General features: G+C 47.5%; 1 protein-coding gene across 10 annotated transcripts; it reads right to left on the bottom strand.

Moving 5' to 3' along the window:
- Positions 1-6516: 6516 nt before the first annotated feature.
- On the bottom strand, positions 6517-25065 carry LOC116939324 (uncharacterized). Of its 10 annotated transcripts, none has more exons than XM_076065168.1 (11): positions 20885-25065; positions 20005-20323; positions 18509-18587; positions 18315-18368; positions 17542-17587; positions 16039-16166; positions 13950-14063; positions 13347-13413; positions 10405-10518; positions 9510-9647; positions 6517-9332 (listed from the first exon to the last, which is right to left on the bottom strand). In XM_076065168.1, the coding sequence occupies exons 1-11, from the start codon at positions 20891-20893 to the stop codon at positions 9216-9218; spliced, it is 1185 nt and encodes a 394-aa protein (XP_075921283.1). In that variant the 5' UTR covers positions 20894-25065; the 3' UTR covers positions 6517-9215. The 10 variants fall into 10 exon arrangements, with proteins under 10 accessions (XP_075921283.1, XP_075921285.1, XP_075921287.1 ...); XM_076065170.1 differs by having other exon boundaries at positions 18509-18590; positions 20162-20323; XM_076065172.1 differs by having other exon boundaries at positions 20162-20323.
- Positions 25066-25161: the final 96 nt, after the last annotated feature.

Below are 25161 nucleotides of genomic sequence, written 5' to 3'. Positions count from 1 at the left end.
AGCAATCATAACCTATAATGATATTGCATTAAATTTAATTTTTGGCAGGCCTAAATAAAAAATTGCAATTTTCAGATTTGTCTTTCTAAGCATGAGTGCATCAAATTTCAGATTTATAGCTCTAATACAAGTTCAAGTTTACTCCCCTATCTCCCATTTTGGGGGGCCTACATGGCTGTCATTTTGTTAAACATAGTGGATTTAGCTGCCAACAAAATAGATGTTTCCTGTTGCTTAAAATTATTGTCACATTTCCAGTAAAAGTTGGTGAATTATGGCTATTAGAGTACCGACAAGTTGACAAACAGGAATCATAATTCCATTTCCTTGTCATCCTACCTATAAACATAATATTTTGTCTGTCTGTCTCTCTGTGTAGAGGAGTAGTCGGGGACATTATGTCACACGCACCTTCCGGTGCGATGACGCCACAGGATGTGTGCGGGGCGGGGCGATGACGTCATGTCTCCTGGGGGTACTTAAGTAGGAGCCTTTATTATGAATAATATTGGTCGCGAAAGCCTACATGTTAAACTCAGTAGATACTACTTATTCTCTTGTATGTAGGGTATATATGCCTATAAAATAAAAATGGGTGGGAAAAGTAAAAACTATTTGGGGGAGGGGGGGTCAACAACATTTGGAAACCTATTAGATTAACTTTTTACCCCCACTTTCTATACATTTTTTATTCAGGCCTTCTGAAAGGCTCTTATAATTTTGTTGACGGACAAATGGAGAAACAAACGGAATGCCGGGTTTTAATAATAGCTTTGTATTTGTGTATGTGTTATGTTTTTTAAGAGAAGACAAGTTTTGAAATATATGTTTTCCCCCCGGGCAAAGCCAGGTACTTCCCGCTAGTTTTCAATCAAATGAAAACATCACTACACACAGCATTTTTGTTGAAAATTAAATGGTCTGCACAATATGCTAATAAAATATAACTTTTTTGAAAACATAATTGGAAACTCAAAATGGGTTATACATTTAAGATAAACTGCAATTATGAACTTTACATCCAAAACAAAACCATGAGTTCTGAAAAATTACCATATTCCTTAGATTTAATTTGTAAACATCATTGTAACTGTGTATGCCATTAATTAATTAGCTATACCATAGTGTCTGTTTTTCATATGACTGTAATGACTGAAGCAACAGACAACTTACCTGAGGCAAGCATACAGGCAGATAGACAGTCAGGGAGTAGGCCAAGGCCTCATATTAGTGCGGAGAGGCCTCCAAATTGATTGGTCGAAAGGCAATGTTCAAAGGGATTGGGGGAGAGGTTTAAAACATAAAAAGCGGGAAGCGAGGGTTGAGGCGACAGTTGACAACCGTTGGTGGAGGAGGATGAGGATTGGACGAAAGGAGTAGGGCAAGCAAAGATTTGAGAGAGAGGGTCTAAAGGCTATAGAAGGGGAGAGCACAAGGGGAGGTGATGTTCAGGGAGTGCATGAGCTTCAAGCAGAATAAAAGAAGCCCGGGCCATGTTTTGGTGCTGTGTCAAATAAAAGGTCCAAGTAGAAACGTGTGTCGGCAGCATTACAACTGGTGTCAGAAGTGGGATCAAGAATGGTATGACAATGGCGGACCAGCTGCAGCAACCGGAGCGGCTACTGAGCCAAGCGCCACTCGCGACCCAGGGATGCGAGCGGCTGGAGGGGTGGATCAACCGCCTATTAGAAGCGGTCTCCCAGCTGGTGGTACAGCTCGCCAGGAGGGACGAGAGATCGGAAGCAGTGATGGCGACGGAAGAGCCGGCCATTGGAGCCGTCCGACCGATGGCTGCAGAGACCGGGGAGCCGGGGACGTCCGGAACAGCAGCGGCGGCCAAGACACCATCGCCGGAGACGGGGCTAGCAGCAAGAGAGAGAGCGGCCAATTGACCTCGCCGGTTGGGGCTGGTGAAGGAGTTCGTGGCGGCAGGCAGCAACTGGAGAGCCTTCGTCCAATTGTTCGAGGCCGCATATCAGGCCTTGGACTGGTCCAAGACCGAAGCGCTAAAGGCCTTGTCGACAGCCTTCTTGACGGCCTTGAATGACGAGGCCCTCGCCATCTTCAAAGTGATACCGATGGAGCAGAGGTCCACGCTCCAAACAGCCTTCGCGAGATGGCGGAGGTCTTCGACCCACCATCAAACGGCAAAATAAAATTTCACCAACTCAGGCGGAAGGAAGCAGTCGCCTCTCGCCTACCACAGTGGCCTGATGGCGCCAGGTGGCCTACCCTCGGCTGGATGAAGCAGTACTGGGTTCCTTAGCAATAAAGAAGATGTTGGCACTGGTGCAAGAGATGGCCGTGGTAGTAGAATAGGGCCACACCCAACGGACCCGGGTGTGGCCCAAGTGGAGGGGATCTTGAAGGCTGCTGCCTACGTCTCCTGGCCGGGTTGCTCGATGAGGGGTGCCGTCGGTGGGGGCCAACTCGTCGCGGCGGCAATCGAGAGCAGCGGGAGTCTGCGAGAGGAAGTGGTGGTGGCAGTCCGCGGGTGGATGGGGTCTAGCGGGGCGACTCCACAGTGGCCTCGAGGTTGGGGACCGAGAGGGGAGACAGCGACTCCACCTGCCATCGCTGCGGCCGGCCCGACCACATCGCGTGGAGGTGCAGGAGCGACCCTCTGCCATCTACGACAACGGCGTCCACCTCTTCATCGGCAGCCGCTGCACGACAACACCAGGCAAGTTGTGACACCCGGTGAGATAATCCACCTCACGTATCTAAGGATATGTATCTAAGGATACGTGAGGTGGATTACCGCCATCGCCATTTTGCGTGTACCATCAAATTTGGAGGGCATTGGTGTTGACAGGGTCACAAAATCCTCGGGGGAAGGTCTGGGACTTGCTTCTCCACCGGTGTCCCAAGTCGAGCAACCAGTGGAGGAAGCTAGCCCAGCGAGTCGTAACAGCAGCGCAGGCATATGGTGATCGTGGGCTGGATCAGGGGGATAGAGGTACGCATTTTATTAGACACGGGGGCGTCAGCCACTATTAATTAGAACTTTATATTCGACATGTTACCGCCCAGTAGTCGCCGCTTTGCACTGATCACCAGTCCATATGTAGAGGCAAATAGGGGTTACATGGGAATCAGAGGCCAAATTGAGACAAGTAAAAATTGGGGAGCTCACCTTGACAGGACCCATACTGGTTTCGAACACGGAGTTCCATTTCTGCTGGAAATCGATTTCTTGAAAAATTTACCTCTCCGGATACACACCGACCAGGGTTGTATAGAAATGCCGTCGGGATCTCACATTTTTTTTCTGCGACTGGTGGATAAATGTTCCGAGATGGGGATGCCAGTGCAGGCACTGATCAGTGAGTCCGTGAGTGTACCTCCAGGCACGCAAATGTTGATAAAATTGCGGTACCAGAAACAAATAGTAACAACGCGGGTCGACTAGCCAATTGTGATTGCTCCGTCAAATGTGATGACCCGCAGATTGACATTAGCAGGGGCAGAAACGGTTGTGAGAGCAGAAGACCCAACAGAAACGGTGATAGCTGGAGTTGCTAGCGACGCTCCATCAGAGGAAAATTAGTTAGACAAGCTATGTGACGAAAATGCGGACTTGTCAGAATCACAAGGAAACCAATTGCAGAAAACAATTTATCCTGCAATTCTCCAATGTACTCAACAGGGGGGCAGTATAACATAGGACTCACGTCCTTGGCGACGCACCACATTGATCAAATAAATTCGCCCCCTATTTAGCTAAATTCGTATCGCATGAGCTCCGTAGAGAAACTACATGTGCAACAGGCTGTGGATGATATGTTTGCATCCACCAGCCCTTGGGGGGCTCCTGTGGTACTTGTTAAAAAGCCAGACGACAGTTGTGTTGATATCCACTGTCTAAATAAGGTTACCATTGGCTGATGCATATCCACTCCTGCACATTGATGACTCATTAAACACATTGTCAGGGGCAACATTTTTCCACATTGTACTTACTCTCAGGATTTTGGTAACTGCCCTTGGACAAGGCCTCGAAGCTCAAAACAGTATTCCGTAGACTGCAAGGCCTATTTAATTGCCTCCCGATGGGTCTTCAAACCGCTCCGGCCACATTCCAAAGGCTAATGGAACTGGTTTTAGCGGGGCTACATATGATGTAATTGTTTTCGGTCGCTTGTTCTATGAACAGCTGCAGCGATTGTGCACGGTGTTGTCCAGGGTATGCCCAGCCAACTTAAAACTAAAACAGTTAAATCTAATTTTATGCAAATGCCGGTGCGATATATGGGTCACGTGGTGAGCGAGTTGGATGTTGCCCCAAATCCGTGGGCAATGTATGCAGTTTTTTTAGCTTCATGTCTTATCGATGGTTCGTTTAAAATTTTGCCACAATCGCGAAGATCCTGCACGCGTTGACAGCCAAAAACCACAAGTTTCACTGGGGGGTAGAGGTGGAAACTGCCTTTGTCACGCTGCGCAATCGGCTCACAGATGCTTCACCCTGAGCATACCCGGACCTCTCCATGCCCTTCATCCCAGACACGGACACCAGTGATCGGAGGATTGGGGCTGTCCCCTCTCAAGTGAAGGGCAGGGTTGAAGTGGTCATTGCATATGGTAGTCACGTTCTATCGCCGGCAGAGCAGCGTTACTGTGTAACTCGCCGATAATGATTGGAAATTGTGTACTTTGTACAAATATACAGAGCTTACCTGTACAGCACGAAATGAACAGTCCACACAGATTACGTCGCCCTACAGTACTCCTTGCGCATAGAGCAGCCATCGGGCCAGCGGGTGCGCTGCCTAGAGAAATTGCAGGAGTACTCATATCAGATTATATATCGTAAGGGCCTAAAACACAGAAATGCCAACACATTGTCAAGGCTGCATCAAGAGAATCCGTGTGTGTGCACATCAGGTGCTGGCCGATATAAGCTTACCGTCCCAGAAACGCCGGTGACAATAGCAGCAGTTCAGCCCGCTGCGCTACCAGCAAAAGAACCATGCAGGGACTATGCTTTGAGTCTGACTTATTCAGAATGGGGACAGCTGCAGGCCAACGATGCCAGCCCGCTTCCCTTGCGTCGCCGGGTAAAGACAGAACTATCCGCGCCAACCTCCCAAATGCGGTCTAAGTTTGTGTTGCACGAAGGGCTGTTGACGTGGTGGGATGGGATCGCTCGCCGACGATGTCTGGTGGTACCCACATTTGTGCGAGGCAGATTGACGTGAGAGGTTCACAGAAATAATCTGCTGCACCTGAGATGCCGAAAGACTCTACTGACCCTGCAACACGATTATTATTGGCCGCATATATCCGTTGATGTAATGACTTAGTCGCGGATTGCACGGAGTGTGCGTGCCAGTAACCACCAACACACAGGTCACAGCCTTCCTTACAGCCCATTGTTGTCTCTAATCAATGAATTGGTTGCTATCGATATTCTCAGGTCTTTTCCATGCTCACCAAGGGGGAATACATTTCTCCTGGTGGGGGTTGAATATCTCGCAAGGTAGCCGATGGCCTGGCCGCTGCCTAACCAGACAGGAGCATCAATTACTGATGCATTCCTTCACGGATATGTGATGGACAAATGCCCTCCAGAGCAGCTCCTCACCGACCAGGAACAACATTTTTCGCTACAACTCCTAAGAGAGGTATGCGAGGCACTGGGCACACAAAAGGTACGCACTTCCCCGTACTACCCTCAACCACATGGTACGGTCAAAGAGCTAAACAAAACCTTAGCAGCAATGCTCTGCCAAGTTGTAGATACAACACAAACAGACTGGGATCTCTATATTCTGGGGGTCTTGGCAGCATATAGGCTGGCCCCACATGCCTCCACGGGGTTTTCTCCCTTCTACCTCATGTACGACAGGGAACCTGCACCTCCCATAGAAACGCAGCTGGGTAAGGCTCCCGCAGGCATGTCAAATCGACCGGCGTCCTTACAGGTCATGCTTGACCGCCTGCACGAAGTGCGGACAGCGGCATTGGCAAACACCTCGAAAGCCCAGGCCGCTAACGAGCGAAATAAAATGTGACGGGATCACACACCTCCCTGGGCGGTTGGCGACAAGGCATGGCGACATTGCCCGCAGGTCCCATTACGTACCTCTCCTACGTTGCATCAGGCATGGCAGGGCCCGGTCAAAATAGTCCAGGTAAAGCGGCCGCAATGCATACTTATAGTCGGGACCTCGTCGTTGGTATGTTCACCCGTCGTGCCTAAAGCCTTATCTTTATCAGCACCCATGCACCTGGGGTGTCCGACAAGCCGCTGCAGCCGTCAGCAGCACCCATATCACCTGTACATGATCCTGTCCCGCCCACAGAACTGATAGTGATCCCGGACGGCTCGCCGCGGGACCCTCCAGAGAATGCCGGTCCGGCAACGAGGACCCATGCAAGATGGGCACGACAGCGCTGATACTGTCCTGGACGGAGCAGCAGACTACTGAACCTCATTCCCAAATCTTATTGTTGCTCTATTATTAATTGTGGGAGATGCAAAATGCACGTGGCAAAGACACACACCACACATTGTTATTTTTCACGTATTATTTATTGCCACAAAGTTGGACAAAGGGAAAACTGAAATTGTGTCATCAAGTTCTAATGGGTGAAATTCCCCTGGCTCCCCGTGGTTTGTTAGGTAGGCCATTCCTCCTTGGTGTTAGCCGGGACGGCTTGTTTTATTTTTAAAGGGCAGTGGTGTAATGACCGAGGCAACAGACCACTCACCTGAGGTAAGCATACAGGCAGACGGATAGTCATGAAGTAGGCCAAGGCCTCCTATTAGTGCAGAGAGGCCTCCGAAGTGATTGGTCAGAAGACAAGGTTCAAAAGGATTGGAGGAAAGGTTTAAAACGTGAAAGGCAGGAAGCGAGGGTTGAGGCGACGGTTGACAACCGTTGGTGGACGAGGATTGGCCGAAAGGAGTGGGGCGAGCAAAGCTTCAAGAGAGTGGCTCGAAAGGTATAAAAGGGGAGAGTACAAGAGGAGGTGGTATTTGGGGAGAGTACAAGCTTCAAGCAGCAAGAAAGAAGCCCGGGCCTAGTGTTGGTGCTGTGTCTAATAAAAAGGCTCCAAGTAGCAATGTGTGTCGGCATCATTACACTACTATGAAATATTTAATTATTCTCACAATCACCCACTCCCAAGGTCATACACGTCCCAAAAGCACCCAGCACTGCCTCTCATTACCTGATGCGACCTCCTATAGGAATCAAGATGATGCCACTCGCCTGCAATCAGGTCGCTTTATGGCAATACCGTCATTATGGTCGCAATTAAGGTAGAGAGAAGGTTGCTGTGCGCTTTTGTGGATGAATGTGCATGTGTACATGAGTAATGCTATGTGATGGTGCATACATGTGCGTGCTATCGAGCGTTGCTTGCTACAAATGTTGTGGGAGTGCCTATGTCTGAGAGAGGCAGACGAGACAGAGAGAAGAGAGCGCGGGGTGGGTTGGTGGAGATTAGTGGCATTTGTATAAATTGGCCGCCTTTGTTAATTCTCAGTGGTGATGTACAGAACTTGTATTTTCGGCTGAGTTGACCTAGGTGAAGTCAATTCCAGGTTCATGGCTATACCTAGCTCGTGTTGTGCATCATGACAGGAGATTGAACCAGACAGTAAGGATTGTGGTGTGCAGAAATGGAGACAGATGCAAACTGCGACAAACGTACACAAAGAGTAGTGTAACATGACACACACGCAGACATGCACACACAGGGACAGGGTGACACACGGTGAGACACACAGATACACACAAACACGAAAATGGTCACAGTGGACAAAGACTCCCCGTACAGCATTAACAGACTGAAGGAGCAAGTGCTGTTAACGAGCACCTATGAAGACTAGCATGGTACACGAGGGGGAGTGGGTGGCCAGTATCACGTCCGGTCACCTGGTAGGCGGGTTCATAGCACAGCATGCGAACCGCTGTACTCCCACTCCCCACTGCATTACCGGTAACAGTGGAACACACACGAACAATCACACAGACACACATATACACACACAAAGATAAAGGTTCCCCCCCGTATATCCTGAACAGATTGTTGGGGCAAGCACTGCTAGCAAGCACCTATGAAGGCTGGCACGGCACACGGAGGAAGGAGGGTAGTCAACACCACGCCCAGCCGCCTTTGTCTTTCCAGCGCTGATGTTTACACACCGCACCAAGTACTCATTTAAGGGTGAATCGACCTATGGAAGGCCACACACACACATGTGAAACATAGAGTGACAAATAGAGACACTGTGACACAGAAACAAAGATCCCCCTATAGTCTTAACAGACTATTGGGGCAAGTGCCGTGAGCGAGCGCCTATCAAGACTAGCACGGTACACGTGGGGGTGGGTGGCCAGCACCACGCCCAGCTGCCTTTATCTCCTGAGTGACGAAGTTTACACTCCGCACGAGATACTCATTTGAGGCTGAGTCGACTTAGGGGAGGCCCAGGTCAGGTTCAGATAATCGTCACTGGTGTTGGCCGTGAGCGAAATCAAACTCGTGTTGCTGGGTTTGTAGTGCAGCGTGCTAACCTCTACACTACCCTCCCCCAATACCATGACACACATACACACACACAGTTACACACACATACATAAAGCGCAGCACACATTGAGGCTCTGACACGCACAGACCCATGGCCACATACACACAGTTACACACACAGTTACACACACACAGTTACACACACACATCCACAAATACACGTAGATGCACAGAGTAAAAAGTAGAATTGGGATGCAAAGTCAACACTTGCAAGCTACTCTTTAACAAAGCTCTTTAATTACAAACTCGGCTTCTCAATATTTCACTTGGGGGCTCTTAGAGAGCAAGTTAGCCAGTGCAACCTTCTCATGGAAACTCTGCAAACGGCGACGTTTGCCTTGACAGTACGAGGGGTGATTTTCTATCAAAACTACATGAGCTCTAGCCAAGGCCACTTTTGACATTCTATAAACTATTAAAATATTTAGATTTTACCAGGCAAGGCTCAATAGTTCCTGAAAAAGTTAATTCTGCCAAAACGTACAAATCTTCGTTTCCTGTCGGATGGAAAAGTAAAAAATATAGGTAACGAAAATTGAATATGAACCGGTCCTGGACCTTCGCTAGATCAACTCAGCCTTAAATAAGTACCTGATGCGGCGTGTAAACATCGCCACTGGGGAAACAAAGGCGGCCGGGTGTGGTGCTGGCCACTCTGAAATGCATAGATGTTAGCGAGCGTGCAGCGCTTCCTGGATGTCTTGTAGCCCGGGGCGGTCCATCGGACTATGGCTGGGACGGCTCCACAGAACCCGGCCACTTTCCCCCACCAGGAAATCGCCCCCGAGCTTGCACACATGCAGAAAGGGAGAAACAGGACATGAGGGCACTGCTACAGTCACTTAAGATCATGCAGGTGTTTATATAAAAGGACGCTCCTGCTCCTCTGCTGCCCATGTGGACTAAAATTATCTACTCTGGCTGGGCTGTATATGTGTGCTCAAGTGTGTATAGCTGTCAAAAACCTGATTCAGGTCTTCCGGAGGGCCTTCTGCAGTTTGGAGAAGACTGCGCCCAGCCACGATCTGCTCAGCGTAGTAGATTAGCGTCGCCACAGACCACACCCTTGACACCGAGACACGCAGGCCCAGCACTGTAAACAGCTGCAGGAGTCATGACAAGACCACCACACAGGCAGGGTATATAAACGATGACTTGCTTCTGTTTCCAAACAATACTTTGTTTATTGTACTATTCTCCATACAGTTCATCTTAAATAATACACTTTAAAATGTCAATGCAAGGTGACTGGGTGGTTCAAGCGTCAATAGCACAGAGTGATTTTTTTATATTCTATGAAAAGCCTTTCAGGGTTCATTCTCATGTCAACGGGGTCGCCCTTCTCAACCGACAATGCACCAGGAATAAAATTGTGAAACAGAATTTTGGTAATAACCACACCCCTTCGCAGGAAGCCTAGGTGTGCTTATACCCGAAGTATGCTTGGCTCCAAAGTTGCCCTCTGCCTTCCCCCAGGCAATGAAATGTAAAGTTTTGTTGCTTATATATACGTGCTTATATCCAGCTTCTACTGTAACAAAAAATCATTGTGTGTCCCTGCTTAAATGAGCTCATTCGTGCTCATCTCCATTTGTGGCAGGGGCCACTCCATATGACAACTGCTACTGCTTTCCCATGAAGTGGTCCCCATTTTATCCAGGTCAGAGGTGTTCACGGGCTTAGTTGACCTCAAATGACAATATCCATGGAGTAGTGTCTTGGTAGTCTCGAAGTGATGCACTGAGTGATGTTTTTCCTGCAGGAGGGAATATTGTTTTAGCACAGCAATCAGTGATATTAATTTGCAGCAGGGAGCGGGGCTTGATTGGGTGCTGCAGGGAAGTGTGGTACATTACTCACACGTCTGTTGGGGTCGAGCAGCATGGGAAAAGTAGCTCCCGTCTCGTTCAACCAGGCCTTAGCTCTGCTGCAGCTACTGAACGACACCAACACCACCCGCGCAGCCAAGTCTCCCTACACACGGGAGTAAGGTCCAGAGACAGGCAATCAGCCAGGCAGGCAGCACGCACAGGCAGATGGAGAAAGACAGACAGCTGAGTACACGCAGACAGGAACAGAGCTTGGTAAGATCAAGAAACACAGCAGGGAAATGTAGCAAGTTCTACGTCAGTGCTGTGTGTCTCAATGCAGTGTGCTGCAGTGTTGAGGAACCAACGCAAATGGTATGGTACAATGCAGTGTGGTGAGCCAGGGTGCATATATTGGTATGTTGTGTTATAAATAGGCATATGATTAACTTCCATCACAATGTGATGTTTACTGATTCAGGGTCACAATTAGGTTAAAGAATCATTGATTTTTATTTTTGTTTGCACTGTATGTCATCTGTGTGGTCCCTATTGTGCTATCTGTCTTATCTGTACAGTTGTTTTTTTTCGTCAACAGTTGTAACAAATTAAATAAGCATTATACTCTTTGGTTCTATTCGGTAAAGTCACGTAGGTAAAAAATAAAACAAAAATCACGACGTTTCGGCCACAACACAAGCGGCCTTCATCAGGGGAAGGGATCAGGCTGTCTCGAGGACAGCGCTGGAGTGAAACACAGCCACGCTCAGAACGCGACCTTTAAGCTGTGTGCGAGGAAACAAGGTGCCTTGACAAAGGAATTAGCATAAAAATTAGCATTTGATTGGCTAAGTCGGCCAATCAAATGCTAATTGCGCGCTGGGCGGCTCGATGACGTCATGTCTCCTCTAGTATTTAAGGGGGACCCCGTGACGAAAGCGGGGTCACTGTGGGAACGGGTAGAGTGAGAAGGGTGGAGAGGGAACCAGGGGTAGAGAGGGATCGACGAAGAGTCAGGAGTGAAGCCGGTGGTAGCCGTAGGAGGTGCTGCTCTTCCCGGTCGGTGGGGTTGGCTAGTGCCCCCATCCGACTCGAGGGAGAGAGACCGGAGCTAGCCGGGCTGGACCAGGACTTAGTGTAGGACCCCTAACCCCTGGGAGTTGTCACACCCTTTGTGTTATTGTAATATACTATAATAAACCTTTGGCGAAAGCCCTTACCTTCAAGCCGTCTCCGAGTCGTCGTCGGGAACCCCTCAACACTTAGCTAATTTATGAACCCATTGTTGTCAAACTCAATAAACCTGAGACGTCCATCTAATTGACTTTTAACTATCCCAAGAACGAGAATAGGAATATGTGACAAAGCCTTTGCAGTTGCAGCACCAACGTATTTGAACAACCTGGTTTCTTCCCTTAATATCATAAATATTCCTTCAAAGAATATTCTGAAGCAGGTTAGCGCTGAATGTATTAATAGTTCCAGTTTAATGTACAATTTTATTCAGGGACTGTGTGTTGTTTTGGTGTGGTCTGGGACTGTTTTTGCTGTTGTTTTACTGCCTTTCCCAAGCTTGGGATTTGATGTACCTATGCAATTTCAACTTGTATGCTTTATTTTTTTTATTTAAGGGGTGCCACGCTGGCGTGATGTTACCTTCCTCACCTGGTCTACAGGAGGTCGTGGCTTTGATCCCAATCTTGACACCTGCTGCTGTATATTTGGAGTTTGCGTGTCTCTCTCTCATCATCATCACGGTGGCTAGAAGATGTCAACTCCCTCGCTTGGTCTACCGGAGGTCGTGGCTTTGATCCCAACCTTGACGCCTGCTGCTGCTGCTGTATATTTGGAGTTTGCGTCTCTCTCTCATCATCATCACGGTGGCTAGAAGATGTCAACTCCCTCGCCTGGTACGCAGGAGGTCGTGGCTTTGATCCCAATCTTGACACCTGCTGCTGCTGCTGTATATTTGGAGTTTGCGTGTCTCTCTCTCATCATCATCACGGTGGCTAGAAGATGTCAACTCCCTCGCCTGGTCTACAGGAGGTCGTGGCTTTGATCCCAACCTTGACGCCTGCTGCTGCTGCTGTATATTTGGAGTCTGCGTCTCTCTCTCATCATCATCACGGTGGCTAGAAGATGTCAACTTCCTCGCCTGGTCTACAGGAGGTCGTGGCTTTGATCCCAACCTTGACGCCTGCTGCTGCTGCTGTATATTTGGAGTCTGCGTCTCTCTCTCATCATCATCACGGTGGCTAGAAGATGTCAACTTCCTCGCCTGGTCTACAGGAGGTCGTGGCTTTGATCCCAACCTTGACGCCTGCTGCTGCTGCTGTATATTTGGAGTTTGCGTGTCTCTCTCTCATCATCATCACGGTGGCTAGAAGATGTCAACTCCCTCGCCAGGTACGTAGGAGGTCGTGGGTTTGATCCCAACCTTGACGCCTGCTGCTGCTGCTGTATATTTGGAGTTTGCGTCTCTCTCTCATCATCATCGCGGTGGCTAGAAGATGTCAACTCCCTCGCCTGGTACGCAGGAGGTCGTGGCTTTGATCCCAACCTTGACGCCTGCTGCTGCTGTATATTGGGAGTTTGCGTGTCTCTCTCCCCGTGGTCGCGCAGATTTCTTTCTCCGGGTCCTCTTGGTTCTTTCCCTCCACGTTCAAAATCACGCGTTTAGATTATCTGGCTGCTGCTGTAACTTTCCACGTTTAGATTATCTGGCTGCTGCTATAACTTTCCACGTTTAGATTATCTGGCTGCTGCTGTAACTTTCCACGTTTAGATTATCTGACTGCTGCTATAACTTTCCACGTTTAGATTATCTGGCTGCTGCTGTAACTTTCCACGTTTAGATTATCTGGCTGCTGCGGTAACTTTCCACGTGATAAGCCACTTTGTTGAGCTATCATTTGTGGCCAGGAAGCTTCTGAAAAAGAAGCTAATAGCTCAGTGGGTTTTACCTGGTAAAATATCTTTTTGTGATTTGCTCACCTTTCCTCTACTTTGCACTCCTTTCGTGTTTGTTGTTGTAACTTTCTGACCCGCCCCCACAGCACATCTGTGAAAAAGAGTTTTATAGCTCATCGGAATCCTCCAGCATAAATAAAGATTCTGATTTTGAAGGAACTGTGCCCTGTGCTACATGCAGTGTGATTTGTGAAGTAACAGAAGAGACTCGTTCACACCTTAGTATAGAATTGCAGTGTTGTATGCGGCAGAAATGTGGCCTAACAAGACACAAAAATAATGGAAAGTCTCAGTATGTGGGTATTGTACCGAATGCAGTAAATCAACTGATTGCAAAAAGAAATGAGGAAACTATAGAGGAGTTTCAAGAGGAAAGAAGAAGAATTATAACTATCTCGAGAAGTCAGAATCGGTGACTTAGGCTTCATGAAGGACATTCTCCACGGAATCATGTTGGGTATGTGGCCAAAAGGGAGAAAAAGCAAAATGCCTGATGGCTTGAAGAGAAGGGATCCATGCAGTGAATGGAAAATGATACGAAAGAATAGGAAAGGATGGAGTTTGAGCTAATTACCTGGCATTGGGCTCAGGGATATTGATAAGGTGTTGTGTGTTAGGTGCGGAGACCTGGTGAGTGAGGAGCCGGGCGACATGATCGCGTCAGGGCAGTCAGGCGAGATGACGAAGCAGCACGAGCAGCATGGGTGAAGAGTCCTCACCCAGCACCTCTGCGAGAGACACCTGTCTGCAAACAACCATAAGGCAAAAACACACATACAAAATAAATAATCCTCTTCATTGCCTACACAGACTGCTGGGGAAAGTGCTGTTAGTGAACACCTATTACGGCGAGCACAGTGCATGATGTGGTGGTGTGGTCAGAACCAGGCCCGGGTAGTAATTTAGTCTGAGTCAACCTAGGAAAGGCCAGGACCAGTTCAGACATTCTCCACAGGTTTTGGCCGTGGCCGTGGCCGTGGCCGTGGCCGTGGCCGATAACCAAACACAGATCGTCGAGTTTGTAGTACAGGATGCTAACAATTATATGAACACTCCCCATACTCGTGCAACAACAACCGCCATTCTCCTCTAAGTGGCGGTGACATCAGCATGGCACTTGTGCCAGGCTATGTGCACTCTAAGGCCACGTGAAGTGTCGAACGCCCACTGGCAGGAGGTCACGGGATAGACCCAGGGGCCATGGGTGGAGTGACTGAGATGAATGGCCGATGCACCACCTGTGCCCTCTACTGCGCCAACTTGTGTTTTAACCGGCCTGCACTCTGCTCGTTGTTGCGAGCGTCACTCCTCTGCCCTCCGATGTTGATGGAGGGCATCTGCATCCAACTGTCCTTCATGAGCCTCCTCTACAGAGGTCGATCTTGACACCGCTGGGACCAGTTATTGGCAAGTCCACTCAGCTCCATATGCTCTCGTACCACATGCTTCCATCTCTTCTTTAGCTCGTGCCGTGCCCATTTAGCCCCCTCTATCCAGCTGAACAAAAGCTGCTTGGGCATGCGGTGGATGGGCATGTGGGCAACAATAACCCATCCAACGCAGCCTTGCCTGCTGGAGCTCACCGATTGGACTGTGTCCAGATCTTTCAAGGATTTGTGGGCTCCTCACACAATACAGCCTGGTTAAACCCAGAATGGATCGTAGGAAGGCCAGTGTAAATGCACAGCAAATCTGCAAACTTGTTCCCGAGGTCGGAAATCAGATCACCTTTTTCCACTGAGGATAGTGATAGGTGTGGTGCTGCAAGTTACTTTCTTATGGAATTAAAGAATGTGATCGCGAGCTACTAAGGCAGACTACATCTCCTCAGCAACCCATGACCACCACTCGTCCTTGCTGCGCCGCACGGCTCTCCGAACCTCCGAGCGAAGGCTATAGTAAGCCTCCTCATTCCCAGATGTGAGATGCTATAGGCAGTGGAAGTGGGCCTGTCGCTTTTTCTCAGCTATCTGGAACACCTCTTCCATCAGCCAGGGTCTCTGGGCAGGTTTGGACCAAGTACCCAAAGCAGCCATTGCAACTGCATGAGCCACAATCCTAAACTTCACCTATTTCCCCCCGGTATCAGGAGGAGGGGGGGTACAATGCTAACCCCAGCTGCAAGCGATGATGAAATTCTCGCAACTTTCATTAGCTAGTTGAGACTAGGCCAGTGTGGGTTTGAATAGGGTCCTAGATGGACACCCACCACCAGAGTGGAAGAATGGCAGGCACATCTTACAGATGAAAAGCCGATGGTCAGTGGGCAGATCAGCTCCACGGTAGGTCCTGGTGTCAAGGGCATGGGGCCAGATCCGCTGTTCCATCACTATATAGTCCAACAGATTTTCTTGCTTGGACCCGGCGTGCATTCATGATGTTCTGTGGATGCGCCGATGCCGGAAAAGCGTGTTGATAATTACAAGCCCATGGGCCGCGCAGAAGTTGAGCAACCTCCGACCGTTGTTATTGAGCTGATCTGGCCCATGCCGTCCAATCACTCCAGCCCAGGTGACAGCGCCATTGACCCACTCAGGCATTCGAGTTATGGAACAGTATGACTATCCGGAGGGGCCACTTTAACTAGCACCTGTGACAGGAGGTCATAGAAGGTATCTGACTCATCAACCTTGCCTGCATCCCTCCATTGATGTTCATCTTCGGTGGGGGCAGAAGCAACCACCACTCGTACATGCACACACACGAGCGGGCTCACCGTCCACAGCGCGCATCCGTGAGCTCCAGGTCTAGCGGGAGCTGCACTGCAGGCTCTGCCACTCCTGGTGCTGTCACCTCGATGTCAAGGCGCTCATCCATGCCTTTCAGAAATGAGCTCCACTCCTCCTATCAGGCGCAGAAAGAGTGGGGGAGGCTATGGTATCTCACACAGTTGCAGGGAAAAAACAAACGCTTGACAATACAGGAGAGACGCATACAGGCGAGTCACCTACGTTTATCTAATTGGCCTTAGGACCAACAACGTGTGCAGTAACCGTTGCTTACAGTATGACAAGGTAAACTGTATGTATGTTTATTAATTCTTCGATTTGTTTTCAGGCTGTACCGCATGTAGTTCAACATGCTCCACATCCTGATGTTTAGCATGAGAAGCAAAACGTTGGAGATCATGCCAAACAACATGTGGTACAACTCGCAATCACATCTGAAAGCAGATGTAGTACAACTAAACACTACACAAGAAGACGCACTAGATTATATAGTAGGAATGTCACAAATAATCGATGCATATATATTGTACTTCGCAGAACACACATTATTGCATGTAACAATACATGTTTCACATCCGTAATAGTTTTGCGTGAATCATTCAGCCACTAGAGGCCGCTACAATCATCACTTAAAAAAAACAATTGAATAAAATCTGGACCTTCAATTGCGAAAACTGACTGTACTACGAGGGAGATTAATCAATATACCCCGAGTGTAGTGGTATTCAGCCAGATAGGGCTACGGTCAGAGTACTTGACTCAGAATAAGGACTTTAATGAAATACCAGTAGAGTACTGATTCAGCTCGTGACCCTTTCAGGATTGATGAAATACATACCAATTTGTGGGATGTCAGCAATGGTTTTATATGTATATTATACCAGCCATGTCATGGAAAAGTGGAATTTCTGCTGTTGGCTCAGGCCACCAAAACAGCAGATTTGAGGAAGCAAGAACTTTGATTTTACAAAGATTATTCCATTCTTGTTGAATAATCAGTAACGAGAGACTGCTAATGATAAATTAGATTTACGCGAGACAATTCAGAGTTTAATGCTGTCAAACTACCAAAAACTATTTTAATACTGGGATTTCAGTCAAATATACTTTAGTTGTAGGGCATAAACCCCATTAGCATTTTTTTTTAAAGTAAAGCTTCCCCCCTTCCCCTCCCTCCCCTTCTCCCTCCCTCGCTCCTCCCTCTACTCCCTAACTTCAGTTCTTCCTCCCTCACTTTCCCGTCCCCACATTAAAGTTCAAACACCCGCTCTCGGTCCCCACTCGGCAGGGCAGCAGCGAGCACAATCTCCTCCCTCCTCTAAATCCAGGAGCACAACTTTCACATCACGGTTCAAGCTCTGTACCAGGCTCCAACTGAAATATAAAAACACATTAAGAAGTAAGGCTCCTGGCAGTGCCACAGCAGTGAGACATGAGGCGGGTGCTGTGCTGTGTAACCATGTGGTTTGTCACCAGAGTGGAGCTACCACCTCTAGCTGCAGGAGTTCCTCCACTGCTTCACGCACATCGGATTTCCTGTACAAAGACAAAGATTGTACACCATCAGAAGAAGTGTTGCCCTTCTCAGTCCTTCTTCCAAGAGGTTAAAAAATAGTCGTAGAGACACTGACCCCACTCCATGTGACAGCTCCTCGCTCTCTACTGCTCCCACATGTGAGATGGTGTGTCAAAGGGTTAAAACATCTCAGCAGAATCAAATCAAAAGCTGTATTATTGATTATGCAACCTCTCTTGCCTTTATATCTTCACTCTGTTGCCTTCCTTTGCTGCTTATAATTGTACCTCAAAGGTCAGTGCTCTTGTGAAGTATCTTTATCCATCTTTACCGCACCTTGGCAAATGTTTTCTTACTGGCCTGCTCGACAAAGCATATGGTCTCATCTTTTGTACCCTATGACTAAACTCTGGAAGCTACTGCTCTCCTATTTATTCTCCGAATTACAGCTTGCAATCTTGCAAAGCAGCTGTCAATCGCTCGTCACTTTCAGCTGTTGATTTGCTAAGTGAATAAATTCACAATATTATGTGCCCAAAGGGAATCCCATAAATATCTGAATGTGCAAGAAGTACCCCAAGTGAGTCGAGGAGAACACAGAGGGAAAGAGGAGCTCTGAAGAGGCGAGGGAGCCCCACGGAAGCAAGAGCCATGAGCATGTGAAGGGCTTTGTGGGATTGAGACTTCATCAGGTGACCCACGGAGATCCCCCTGTGGGTACAAGGGCCTTGAAGAGGCGGCACTCACCCCAAGTGGAGCCTCCACAGCTGCTCCAGGTCAGCACGGCTGCTCACCAACACGCTTTGGTACAATTATCACAAAATATCCACAGAAAATGTAATGTTATAGATTTCTAGATTAACCAACGCCATATTTAAATGCACACATGTAAAGTGTTCTATCGAGCAATATTTGTACTGTATAATTTCCAATGAGCTCACCTGGACATGAGCTGTGCATACTCTCGGATCATCCCACCCAGAGAAGTGATCTTCTGCAGCACAAACTCCTGCAACTCACCTGCTGGGAACAACCAGGTGTCCTGTTGAGGCAAGTGTTCTTTGAGATGAAGATTGTATCATTGCGTCAGGATCACAACCATCACCTCCGATTGGCTACGTACGGTGTGAAAGAAGTTCTACATACATCCCATTATTAATAAGCAATGTTTTTTTCTGGCTCATGGCCAAACCACGTTGAGTCGTAATGTACACGGTTTTGTTTTACCCAATCTTAATGCGTTCTGACTTGGTTACAAATAAAACAAACACAAATACCTGGCTGGCCGATTTAAGTAAGGTCCTTAAACACACCCCGAGGTTGTAAGAAATGTGCCAGCGTATTGTGCTGTACCAACACCTAGTTATGGCGTGACTTCTCTAGCCCCCTTATTCACACTCGCTGGTACATGTCCATATGTAGAGAGGGTGGTAACGAAACGAATGTTTGGTTCTGGGAATGTCTGTGCAGTCGTGACCGGACTGTGACCACCGGCTGATCAGTGGACCCTGGGCCTGAACCCGGAAACTCGGCGTCTCTGACACGACCATTATGAACCCCGGGCCATCCAAGCCCCCCTCTCCGTCTCTTATTAAAACACAAAGCTCCCCCCCACGTTCAGCCTTTAAAAGACTGTTTGGGGCGAGTGCTTTCTGCGAACACCCAAGGCTGGAACGTTTTTTCAGTTTCAGTTTATTTTGGTATAGCCCTGTGAGCCATTCGGCTCTTGAATCGGGTGCAACCACAACAAACAAAAAAACAAAAACACGAACAAGAAAAACATCTTAAAGTGACTGTGACTGTGCAAACAGAAAATCCATGGAAAAAAACCAGCAAAAATATTCCTGAAAAAAGCACCGTACACCAACGCTGCGTGCAAAAAATCCCAGTGGGATGTAAGTCAAACAACAACCACAAGAAAACTTAGATTAAGGCCATCAGTCTAACTCCCGTACTACAACAAAACAAACATGTCCAAGCCAAAAAAATGTTTTCCAAATCACCAAAACATAAAGCCATAATTGCAACGTAACAGTGATCACAAGGACTGTGACCGAATATTTACAATAAACTACATAAATAACATCCGCCTTTCGCCTCCCTCGTGGTAATGTTTACACATTGCATCAGGCACTCATTTGAGTTAAAAAAAAAAATAACACTGTGGAATTAATCTGACAGTAAAATAATTCAAGTTTAGATTTTTGTTTTAAAACCCACGACGCCTCAATTGTGCCAGAAACTGCCTCGAGACCACATGTCCGTGTTTGGTCTTGTAAAATTCCATTTGTGGATATTCCTCTAAAAACAATCGCTCATGGGCCCAAATACTTCATGCACTTTCACATGCAAAAGCACAATTAACGTTAATTCATAGTTCAAAGTAGACCGTGATTTATTGGGGTTTTTTTGTAGGACCGATAACCGCCGTACTCGCCTAGACCCCTGCCTTGTAGAGCGGGGAGCAGCACGGGCGGCGCCACTAGGCCGAGGGGGGGGGGGCGAGTGACGGGACCGGATGGGTCATCGTGGCCACGCGGCAATGAGGAACCGCGGCGTCTCGTGTCTCGGCGACCCGAGACACAGATCCCTACCCTCTCCACTCTCCGCCTGAGCACCACCCAGCAAGGACCGTCCCCCCGCAACGGTCCGGGCCAGCGCCTTGACCAGGAGCTCCTGCTGCTGCTGCTGGGAGCAGTCCCCCTCCATTGCCGTCCTCCGCTTTTGTTCGCGCCGCTGTCATCACCCCTCCCCCCCTGCGCCTCGGATCATAAAACAACAACAGTAAATGTATACCTTTGTCAATCCACTGTGGGCGAAGGCCTACTACTTATGGAAGGGTTTTGTTGTTTAACCATACTTCACCACGGTGGGCAGTGCAGGTTGGTGAAGGGGGGGGGGTGAGGCCATGTAAACACATCACCCCCCGCCACTGATGCCATCCGTGGCAGGGAGTCAATTTGCCGGCTTTATGCCGCTAATCACTGTGCCGCCACAGATCCTCGCAAATAACGCTGGCAAATATTTACACTAAAAAGCCTGGGTCGAGCGTCAAGGCTTTAAAAAGAGCCGGCGGCTTCAAGATGTTTGGCCAAACCCCAAACGTAACGATTCACAAACCCGTTCACAGTCGATATGGAGTCGGCACAACGCTGGAAAAGAAATTGGCCACAACACGGGGATTGTGAGGCACAAGGCGCTTGAAGCAGGCAGCCAGCAAGTGACACAACACGGCAGTTGTAGTGCACACTAGTCACGTGTGTGACCCCCTGCTCGCGCGCGTGACCCCCTGCTCGCGCGCGTGACCCCCTGCTCACGTGTGCCATTGTCGCTGGCAGCCACAAGTTCGTCGCCGTGTCCAGATGACCGCGGCCATGAAGCAGGAACTCGGAACGACTCCCACGAGGTGTAAGAGACGCGGTGACAAGTCACCTCAAATGTTAGCATGTAGGAGGAATAACGTGTCGAATTCAATCACAATACAATTTTTCGAATATATTGACCGGGTCAAAATGCATTTATAAAACACATTACAATTAAAATGTCGTCCTGTTTGCGAGACAATTGGAAACTAATTAAACGATTTAAACTAATTGCACGTTTAATTTCTTGTGATCGAATGGCATGCGGCATGCTCGGTAGGAGGGCTGCGAACTGGCCGCATTGAAGAGAACCGAGTGAATATGCAGTGGGCTCGTGTATTCAGTCGGCTCATGTATTCAGTCGGCACATGTATTCAGGAGGCACATCTATTCAGTCGGCTCATGTATTCAGTCGGCTCATGTATTCAGTCGGCTCATGTATTCAGTCGGCTCATGTATTCAGGAGGCACATGTATTCAGTCGGCTCATGTATTCAGTCGGCTCATGTATTCAGTCGGCTCATGTATTCAGTGGGCTCATGTATTCAGTCGGCACATGTATTCAGTCGGCACATGTATTCAGTCGGCACATGTATTCAGTCGGCTCATGTATTCAGTCGGCTCATGTATTCAGGAGGCACATCTATTCAGTCGGCACATGTATTCAGTCGGCACATGTATTCAGTCGGCTCATGTATTCAGTCGGCTCATGTATTCAATCGGCACATGTATTCAATCGGCACATGTATTCAGTCGGCACATGTATTCAGTCGGCACATGTATTCAGTCGGCTCATGTATTCAGTCGGCTCATGTATTCAGTCGGCTCATGTATTCAGGAGGCACATCTATTCAGTCGGCACATGTATTCAGTCGGCACATGTATTCAGTCGGCACATGTATTCAGTCGGCTCATGTATTCAGTCGGCTCATGTATTCAATCGGCACATGTATTCAATCGGCACATGTATTCAGTCGGCTCATGTATTCAGTCGGCTCATGTATTCAGTCGGCTCATGTATTCAGTGGGCTCATGTATTCAATCGGCACATGTATTCAATCGGCACATGTATTCAGTCGGCACATGTAAACAGTCGGCACATGTATTCAGTCGGCACATGTATTCAGTCGGCACATGTATTCAGTCGGCACATGTATTCAGTCGGCACATGTATTCAGTCGGCACATGTATTCAGGAGGCACATGTATTTAGGAGGCACATGTATTCTGGAATGTGTGGATTGGCGTGGTTTTCACCTCCCCGATCTGAGGCGGTGGTGGTTCCAGAGAATGTAGGTAAAAGTATTTCGCAGACACGGTTAGGTATGGTAAAACTTTATTGGTATTTAATTTTGTACACATTTGTGATCTGGCACTATTGTGGAGATCGGTAGATTTATATTGTGGAGCAGGAGTGGTGGTGAACCGGCTAGATAAACCATATGGTGTGTAAATGTTAAAACGTGTTAGGATACGTAATTGTACATCACTTCCCCTCCTAATGTGCAGGGAGTCAAATCTCCATGGGAAAGTCGTTATGTCTTCAAGCCCAAAATCTGAATACATTAAAAGGTATTTCGAGTTTCTCGCCAATAAGATGGCAGGGTTTTGCATATTCTACTCATGCAGTCACCTAAAAATGTCCAGTCCATTCCCCACTACTGTAAACCTATTAACAAATGCATGTACTTCTAATCATGTGGACAATTACATATTAATAACTTAGCATTTTCTCAATACATTGCTGGATGAAGGTCACCCCACACCTTGTCGGTCGTGGGGGTTGTTTGACCATATTTCAGAGCTGCTGAGAGCAGGTTTGATGAAAAGGGTTGTCCAGGATTCCTTGGTTCATCACTCTTCAATGGTGTGAGCCGTGGTCAGAAATAAAAAAATAAGTGGTGCCAGGTTCTCAGCAGTCCATTAAGCACTTAATCACACAAGTTGTTTCCCTTAATACACGTGTGTAGTGTACATCCTGTTAAAACTAAGCATTTAATAAAACAAACCACATCGCAGGTACATCTACGATTAGCAAGGTTGGAATAAGAGCTGCAAGTGCAGCTGAATTACAAGGAGGCATGTCTTGCCATCCCCGTGAGTGGTGGTTTGATTGTGCTCTTCTCGGCTGGTGAGTGAGTCGAGGACGTTGCGCATGTCGCTGTAGTTTGGAGTCACTCCACATAACCGGTCTGACCTACGCACTGGTGTTCGTCTGATCCTGAAGGGATGATGTACCAAGTAGACAGCCTAAAATATGAACTTAAAATATTCCAATTGCAAGTTGGCCAATGCCACAGTGCTGCTTTACAAACAAGGTTCTGTAAGTAGGATAATCAGAATCATACATGAAGGGGACTTTGGGATGATGCAAACACTGCTACTCCACGGAAACTATTCTGAAATCAGACTTAGAGGTCATGACATATCCGCTAATACATCTTAACTCAGCCTGGGTTAGGGAAAAGACTTATTGCGCAAAGTAGACATGTTGGCCCAAATTAATCTTGGCAGAAAGGCTTTCCCCCCATGTTATTTGGCAGGAAAAGACAATACCATTAAATCCTACCAATATGGATTTGCTGCTGAGAATTAGGGAGAAAAGTGGCATAGACCACCATGAATCAGAACCGTTTAATCAATTCTCTCATCTGATGAACTAAAAAAATATAAAGCAATTATGTGACTGAATCATGAGGCTTGTCTAAAACTGCAACACTTTAGGGAAGTGTCTTTGGAAACAAAAACGGTACTGAGGCGCGAGCCAGCAATGCCGAGATCCTGGGCGACAATCCAGGCAGTGACCAAACCAGATCATCATGTGCTGGTGATCTCAGTCAAGTTACACATGACTGCAGAGCATATCTACTTTCTCACTGAATTTACAATGTGCCAGATATGTGGACCAAATATTTTAGTTTTTAATGCATGAAAAATGTGTGGTACCCTATGTGAATACAAGGCCAAATATAAGTACCTCCAGAATTACAGGAGGGTTCTGTGGCACCATATCTGGGGGCTAACACAAAGAGATGCACTCCCCAACTGTGGTAATTAAAACATGGAAATGTAGTCATGTCATGATACTGATAGGACAAGTTGGGATAATATTGGGAGACAAATAGAAACGCACATTTACACTGTAATTGTACAGTAGGAACACAAAACATCAAAAACTTGTGGAGCTCTTGACACCCCAAAGGCAGGCATTTCAATCTCAGTGCGATACAGCCGACCACAATCACCCCACCATGTTAATTAGAATTACGTTTGCTTGGCCTTCGTGGAGCATGGCAGCTAGGCATTTACTGTGAACTTTTGTTTGAAGAGACGAATCTGTCCAGATGCCCTGCACTCCGGCCCTGATTCTCTACTGACTGCACATGGCTCCGTGTTCAGCATTTTGATAAGATTTATTTTTATGTGATGGAAACATTTGTACTGCAAACTTTAACAGGGTCAAGACATCTTGCTTTTTGGATATTTGGAGACTTCCTTTTTTGTGAATTGCTGAAAAGAATCATACTTTTACAAACTTCGCTTATTGCAAATGTTCTAATTTTATAATTTGCTGAAAATTCAATCTCCAACAATGTGGTATTCATGGCAGCTGCCTGTTACACGGAGTTAACCAGTGACATTCCTTACGAAGCTTACAACCACCTGCTGATGGGCTACGTTGTTTGCAGCATGGTTTTGAATATTTCACGTTCTCAGAAAATCCATTGTTGTACAGCACTTCTACGCTCCACACCTTCACCAACCCAAACGGATAAACGTCTTGATGTCAAATACACCTCATAACCCATAGTGTGGCGGAGGTCCTCATCCAGATGCACATCCTGCCGATGCTCAGAGTAAACATTGGTCCAGGGTTTGCTTTGTTTAAACAAACGCTGCTTGGATACATTTATTCATTAGGTCGACGGGTTGAAGTAAACGTTGCTTCACGGATTAAAACACTCCTTAGGATTTATGTATTATTTGGTTTGGGATGTTTTTTTACATACAGTAGTTGAAAATTTAGATCCTAGAAAAACTCAAACACATGGCACAAGTAGCCTACCTGTAAACCCATTTTGCTGGACTATCTCTTTCCTGCAGGTACATTCTGAATGGATTATGTTTCCTGCCTGCCAGCTACATCCCTTGGCGATCCACCAAACCGATGGGGTCACAGGCAACCACCACTAAACATCTGTTGCATTTTAAGAAAAAAAACAACCAATGTCTA

This window comes from Petromyzon marinus, chromosome 6 (genome assembly GCF_048934315.1).
Source record: "Petromyzon marinus isolate PM22_M1 ecotype Great Lakes invasive population chromosome 6, UKy_Petmar_22M1.pri1.0, whole genome shotgun sequence".
In the NCBI taxonomy this organism is placed as follows: Eukaryota; Metazoa; Chordata; class Hyperoartia; order Petromyzontiformes; family Petromyzontidae; genus Petromyzon; species Petromyzon marinus.
Note: the sequence above shows the minus strand (reverse complement) of the source record. Positions and strands in the feature narration are given on the sequence as shown.

What these genes read in the sequence shown, in the direction of transcription:
- LOC116939324 (XM_076065168.1), bottom strand. An exon ending in CTGTGGAGGCTCCACTTGGG is followed by an intron (nt 17,588 to 18,314) that starts GTGAGTGCCGCC and finishes GTCTTTGTACAG; the next exon opens with GAAATCCGATGTGCGTGAAG. An exon ending in TGCTCGACCCCAACAGACGT is followed by an intron (nt 9,648 to 10,404) that starts GTGAGTAATGTA and finishes TGACTCCTGCAG; the next exon opens with CTGTTTACAGTGCTGGGCCT.